Here is a 7,665-nt window from a genome sequence, read left to right as displayed (position 1 = left end):
ATTCCCGGTAGTTTTTGATCATTGGGCATATAATTACATATATACATATACATACATACATATATACATATAATTGGCGGCCGTCGTAGCCGAATGGGTTGGTGCGTGACTACTATTCGGAAGACGTAGGTTTGAGTCTCCGTGAAACACTAAAATGAAGAAAAATTTTTTTCTAACAGCGGCCGTCCTCGGCATGAAATTGCAAGCCTCCGAGGGTATTTCTGTCATGAGAAAGCTCCTCATAAAAAATATATGCCGTTCGGAATCGACTTAAAACTGTATCTCCCCCTACTAGAAAAAAAAAATTTTGACAAAATGGCGCGGTTTTGAATTTGACATTTTAAAAATGGAGGTTTTTTCAGTTTTTTTAATAAAAAAATACGAAATAATTGAAATAATAATGTGGTTCTAGTACGAGCGATAGCCATTGACATATTAAAGTTTCAGACTGTTACGACTGAATGCAAAGCTGGTCAATAAAATGCTAATATGGCAACCCCGTTACTTTTGACATTTGCTTTTTCCCATATGTTGCGCACCCGCTTTTTCGCTCTCTTCTTGCTTTGACTTTTTCGCGAACGGACGTGCCGCTGCAGAATATAATTTGAGCATACAAAATTATATACTCTACAATATAATACAATAAATCAAATAAAATTAAATTTACAAAATATACTTTCAACATTTTGGCATCCCTTGCGGGGAACCTTTCCCTGCACATTGGAAATAATAAAAGGTAAGGCAGTAGCAGTCCAGCAACGTTCTACGCTTCGAATTAACTTAACCTCAAATACGGAAGACCCGCGTGTTCGTCGCACAATCAAACATGGTGCTTGGAAAGGAAGAGTCTTTGTCCAAGCTCATCTTAAACTTTGGTGCAAACACGCGTAAAATGGCAAAGTCCAAAAAAACAAAGGGCTACCTCGGAGCCAGGCGCAGTCTGCTGTCGGAGTATTGGTCGCGCTACCACGCTATTCGCGACGATCTTGGCGCGCTGGCGGTCACTGATGCTAATGCAGCAGCGGTGCGTGACGCGCTGTCCGATGAGCACTTTGCAGCTATTGAAGGAGCATATTGCGAAGCAATGGGTGAACTCAACGATGGTATCGACGAGCTTTCAGATATCGGCAATGACAGTTTTAATCAATCTGCCACGTTTCGCTCATTTACAGCAAGTGCACCACTCACAATTCTTCCAAAAATCGAGTTGCCGAAGTTCGATGGGTCTTTTGAAAGGTGGCTAAGCTTTAAGGACATGTTCACCACGTGCGTGATCAAAGATACGACACTCTCCAACGTGCAACGAATGCACTATCTCAAAAGCAGCGTACAGGGCGAGCCGGAGGTTATGCTCCGGAGTTTTTCGGTTATAGACGCTAATTTTATAATTGCGTGGGACCTACTCCAACAAAGGTATGACAACACACGACGACTTGTGAAGTCATACTTGCGAAACATTGTCAAGTTGGCGGCAATGCCCACAGAATCCGAAACGAGTCTGCGAAAACTGTTGGACACCGTGACTGAGTCAATGCGTGCGTTACAACAGCTTGGCCGTCCAACAGCTCAGTGGGATGATTGGCTAATTTTTCTAATCACCGAAAAGCTCGATTCTGCCACAGTTAAAGAATGGGAGATGAGTCTTGGTAGTCCAAGTGAGCTGCCTGCTTACAGCGATTTAGTCGCGTTCTTAGAAAAACGCATTCTTGGATTGGAAGCAGTGGGGGCAGCTGCCAAGAATAAATCGAAAGATTTTTCACAAAAATCACCACACAATCAAGCTGTGCGAAGTCATCAAACGAGCTTTGGCCGATGCTCATGCTGTTCGGGTAAGCATACGCTTATGTACTGCCCGGATTTCCGCAAGAAAACATCTTCAGCAAAATTCGATCTGGTTCATAAGGCAAAACTTTGTAAAAATTGTCTAAAACCAGGCCACACTCTTGACGAGTGCTCATCTACTTATACATGCCAAAGGTGCATGCAAAAACATCATACACTGTTGCATGACAGTCTTTCTACGCAACCCAACAAAGTTGCTGCTCATCATACGCGTTCCGATTATTTCATACAAACACCAAACACAAATGATCTCACATCTGTTCTGCTGGCAACTGCGGTTATTGGAATACGCTCTCCCACAGGGCATGAACTCAAACTGCGGGCGCTCCTGGACAATGGATCACAGGCATCTTTCATCAGCGAGTTTGCAGTTCAACAACTACACCTTCGCAGAGCCCGTCTTCAAGTACCCATCACCGGTATAGGCGGCTGCCGTGTAGGTGAGTCTAATGGCGTAGTTCATTTCTCATTACATTCACTTACAGAACTCGAGTTCAACATCGATTGTTCGGCTCTGGTCCTGCCCCGCTTGGGACATCTCATGCCGTTAAAACGTGTCGATCCAAAACCATATTCGGAATTTCTCGATCTGTCATTAGCCGATCCAAACTTCTTTGAACCAGGGTCTATTGATGTCATCATCGGCGCAGATCTCTACGGTCTCCTTTTGCGCAACGACATCAAACGCTCTGCCATCAACAAAGTTACCGCACAGAATACTCACTTAGGATGGGTAATCTACGGGCGTCTGCCCCACACATCTACACTACTCCTGGCCACCACGTTTTGCGCTACAGCCACTACTGAGCTCAATAATTTGGTTCAACAACTGTGGAAGTTCAATGAATGTGAGGACGTGGAAGGCTCATCCTCAATGACGCAAGACGAAATTTACTGCGAGAAGCTATTTGAGCGTACAGTGTGTCGCGATCTTTCCGGGCGCTATCACGTTCAATATCCCTTTAAGGAGTCCTGTGACCTTGCTGCTCTATTCGATTCTAAATCAGATGCCCTTCGACTGTTCACATACCAACAAGCGCGCCTTCAAAACAATGCCACACTGAATGAAATGTATACAGCGTTTATGGCTGAGTACAGAAATCTTGGTCATATGGAGCCAGTCCCATCTGACGATTTTGCGCATCCAGTATGTTACATTCCTCATCATGGTGTGTACAAAAAAGGTAGCACTACGACGAAGCTTCGCACTGTATTTAATGCTTCAAGGAAATACAAAGGTGGCGTTTCTCTAAACGACTGTCTTCATGTTGGACCCAAGCTGCAGAGCGACTTAAGCTCCATCATTTTAAAATGGCGAATGCATCGAGTTGCGTTCATAGCGGACATTGAAAAATGTTATCGCCAGATTTTAGTCAGCAGACCTGATGCTGATATGCAGCGGATTGTCTGGCGTGACGAGCAGGACAAGCCAGCCATTTACCGGTTGCTCACTGTAACTTACGGCTTAAATTGTTCGCCCTATCTCACCATTAAGGTTCTGCACACGCTTGCTACGGATGAAGAACACGATTTTCCGGCAGCATCAAAAATATTAAAGGAGTCGTTTTACATGGATGATTGCCTGCATGGTGCCGCAACCGTGGAAGACGCTCTGAATATTCAATGCCAGCTACAACAGCTTTTGCAGCGCGGCGGATTCAACCTTCGGAAGTGGATGTCCAACTCTACTGAATTTATGCGCCATCTGTACACTGAAGACGAAAACATTGGGCTGTCCCGCAACTTAAATCTTGATAGCGAAACAAACGCTCTAGGAATTTATTGGCTGTGCGACACTGACAGCATCGGTTACAAGACAAACGTAACACCTATCATTGGAGACATCACAAAGAGGCAGCAATTGTCCGATGTGGCCAAAATCTATGACCCGCCGGGTCTACTAGCACCTGTCGTAGTTAAAGGTAAAGCTATTTGTCAGCAGCTGTGGTTATCGGGTGTCGATTGGGACGATCCCATTCCTGATCCACTTCAACAAGAATGGCGACGCTTTAGAGACGAAATGCCTCAAATCAGAGAACTCAAAGTGCCCAGGTGGGTTGGAGCTGAGCCCAGTGTATCCAGTTACCAACTGCATGTATTTTCTGATGCCTCTACTGTGGCATATGCTGCTGTCGCGTACCTTCGTGTGGAAACTTCAGGTAATGATGTAAAAATATCAATTCTAACCGCTAAGACTAAGGTGGCACCACTGAAGAAGATAACCATCCCGTGTTTGGAGCTAAATGCTGCTCTACTCGCAGCGAAAGTAGCCGCTAAAGTGCTGTCAACACTGCAACTTCCAGCGATTAGACTTTACTGTTGGTCGGATTCCAAAACCACGCTCAGCTGGATTCGATCAAATCCTGGTAAACACAAGCAATACATCAGCAATCGTCTAACTCAAATCCAAGAGTTAACACCAATCAACGCTTGGAAGTATGTACCTACTACAACGAACCCAGCCGACATCGCATCCCGGGGTATCTTCCCGTCTCAGCTCGCAGGGTTGTCGCTGTGGTGGCGGGGACCTCCGTGGCTAAATCGTCACTCAAGCACCTGGCCTGAACAACACAACGGTTACACAGATCCAGACGAAGAATTAGTTCTCTCCCTAGTGACGATTCCGGAAGAGTCCAAACCAACCATGCTCACGACATTGCTCCAAAAATACTCGAATCTCAACAAGCTATTGGCAGTCACATCTTGGTGTCAGCGTTTCCTTGCCGCACTGATGAAGCGACCCCATGAAACAACTCTATGGTGCACTGTGACTGAAAGAACCGCGGCCTTGCAATTCTGGATAAGGTATGTTCAGCAGATTCATTTTGCTAATGAGATCTCCTGTCTTCGTTCTAGCAAACCGATTTGCCAGAAGAGCAAGCTCCTCAAATTGAACCCAGTTTTGGATGACGATGGTATTTTGCGTTTAAACGGGCGGTTGAAGAACGCAAACATGCCTTTCTATGAACAGTTTCCATGCTTGTTACCGAAACAGGATCCTCTGTGCACGTTACTGATCAGTCAAGCGCATGACTATACGTTGCATGGCGGCGTTCAATCGACTCTCAACTTTATAAGAAGAAGATACTGGATTATTGACGCTCGTTCGTCAATCAGACGATTCATTCATCGTTGTATAAAATGTTTTCGTCACCGAGGTGTTCCCTCGACCCAAATCATGGGAAGTCTTCCCACGCATCGCTGCAACGCAGCAAAACCTTTTAGTCATTGTGGTCTCGATTACGGTGGACCGTACCAAATTCGCAGCGCGAAAGGCAGAGGCCATCACAGTTACAAGGGCTATGTTGCCCTATTCGTATGCTTCAGCACCCGAGCAATTCATCTGGAACTGGTTAGCGACTTGAGCACTGCAGCGTTTCTTGCAGCCCTTCGAAGATTCTTTGCACACCGTGGATACAGTTCGGACATATACAGCGACTGTGCTACAACGTTCGTAGGAGCCGATGCGGAACTAAAAGCAGATCTGGCCAGCTTTCGACAACAGCTTGAGGCGGCAGCACGGTATGTGCCAACTTGGGGAGTAATATGGCATTTCATACCACCTGGATCTCCAAATTTCGGAGGCATCTGGGAGGCGGGTATAAAAAGCATGAAACATCATTTAAGGCGCATAATTGGCAGCGCAAAGCTAACCTTTGAAGAATTTTATACTCTTTTAAAGCAAGTGGAAGCAGTGCTTAACTCGAGGCCGATCTCGGCACTAACAGAAGACGCAACGGACTTAGCTGCGTTGACCCCTGGCCATTTTTTGGTGGGCGGTCCGTTAATCGCTACTCCCGAACCAAGTTTACTTGATGTTAATCCAAATCGACTCAAAAGGTGGAAACAGCTTCAGCAAATGCAGCAACATTTCTGGGCCCGATGGAGTTGTGAGTACTTGCGAGAACTACAAGTAAGACGCAAATGGCATCAAACTAGCACCAATCTATCACCCGGAGACTTGGTCTTAATACGCGACGAGCACGCTCCTCCCACTCAGTGGACGTTGGGTCGTATAATAGACGTGCATCCAGGAACTGACGACGTTGTCAGAGTGGCAACCATTCGTACGCCAACTTCCATTATCAAGCGAGCCATATCAAAGTTAGTACTGCTGCCTATGGAGGACACCTGATGTCTTTACGGTGGGCGGCTGGTCCCTTATTTCGTCGCAGGACCTGGACGAGGTGGGCGGAATGTTACGACTGAATGCAAAGCTGGTCAATAAAATGCTAATATGGCAACCCCGTTACTTTTGACATTTGCTTTTTCCCATATGTTGCGCACCCGCTTTTTCGCTCTCTTCTTGCTTTGACTTTTTCGCGAACGGACGTGCCGCTGCAGAATATAATTTGAGCATACAAAATTATATACTCTACAATATAATACAATAAATCAAATAAAATTAAATTTACAAAATATACTTTCAACACAGACAATTCGGTTGAATAGTTTTTTTTTTCTTGACAACACCAGGCCAAAAGAAGTAGCTTTGAATAATTGAGTTTTAACGATTTAAATGCAACCATTGATGCCGCCGCGGAACGAATCTGACTCTATCTGCTAAAACGGCTGTAGAATCGAAAATACTGGGAATATCCTGCCATTTGACATCATGTTCTTAAAAGCCTATACTTTCGAAATATCAAAAAAAACTGATTTTTGAAAATTCTAGACCACCGGTACTCTTTAAATACTGAGCTACATAGATAGGACTGCCGAAGAAATGCCAGTCGATTGGGCTAAGAAATTCTTTTAAAATACCAACTCGGATTTGCTGCAAGATGAACAGAAGTAGTTAAAGTTTGTCCCTCAAGATGCCCAAAGAAAAATGTCACGACCGCAAAATTAATCTGTGTCTCATGTTTTTTAACCTAAAAACAGTTGAATTATTGTCCGATTTGAAACAGCTTCCTTATGGCTTAAATCCAAGTTATTTTTCATATCAAAAAAATCCAATGTACTAACTTAATTTGAGGTATTAAATAAATCAGATCGATATTCCCAATAGAGCGGTATTTTTTTTTTGTCTCCCTCGAACGTATGAATACTCATAGCCAAATTTGATTTTCCTAAAATTACCCATAACTAAACTTCACCATAGTTTATAGCGAATTTCATTGTTTTTATTGGCAATTTCGACGTTGGCAGTGGATAACTGCTAACTCTCTTGATTATAGTTTGTTGTTGTTTCTTTTATCACTTTTTTTCAATATCAGTCACTTACTGCACCGCAATATGTCTTCATCATTTGGCTGCCATCATAACCCCCATAAGCCACTTGCCAGCATAAATCTCAACAAAAATGAGTATTTCATATTTTGCTGAACATCGCTTAAATACTTGAATAAATTTTTATAGATAAACGTATATTTTTTCGTGCGTTTGCTGTACTACTTTAGCACTTTTACACTTTGTTTCGTTTCTCACTTTTTTTTTTATTAATATTCTTTTTTGCATGACCCAAGCCAGTTTGCCATTATTGTGCTTTTTTCGAACGCAGTTGTCACAAGCATTTCATCAATTCATAAATTTATGTTGTTCAGACAATTGGTACATAAATCTAATCCTGCTAATGTTTGCCAGCTCATTTGTTAGCCTCAGCATTTTTGTTTTAGTGGCTTGACCATTTTGTTACTGAATGTGTGAAAAAATATACTTAGGGATTTGTACAAAATTCTGGTCGCGCACATATACTTACGCGTATAAAGTGCTGTGTAGTGTTTAGGGATCAATGGCCACAGATTAAGATGAGCTCAGTATTTTTGTGGTGTTTGTGATTATTTTTTCATTACGATTTTTTTTTTAACTTTTTACTAACAC

The 7,665-nt window shown here is 43.4% G+C and overlaps 1 protein-coding gene across 1 annotated transcript; it reads left to right on the top strand.

The window, feature by feature from the left end:
• The first annotated feature begins 826 nt into the window (after window positions 1–826).
• On the top strand, window positions 827–5,977 carry LOC129244108 (uncharacterized). Its single transcript, XM_054881722.1, has one exon. The coding sequence runs from the start codon at window positions 827–829 to the stop codon at window positions 5,975–5,977; it is 5,151 nt and encodes a 1,716-aa protein (XP_054737697.1).
• The last annotated feature ends 1,688 nt before the right edge of the window (window positions 5,978–7,665 follow it).

This window comes from Anastrepha obliqua, chromosome 4 (genome assembly GCF_027943255.1).
Source record: "Anastrepha obliqua isolate idAnaObli1 chromosome 4, idAnaObli1_1.0, whole genome shotgun sequence".
Taxonomy (NCBI): Eukaryota; Metazoa; Arthropoda; class Insecta; order Diptera; family Tephritidae; genus Anastrepha; species Anastrepha obliqua.
The sequence above is the reverse complement of the archived record's forward strand: the minus strand, read 5'-3'. Positions and strand labels throughout refer to the sequence as shown.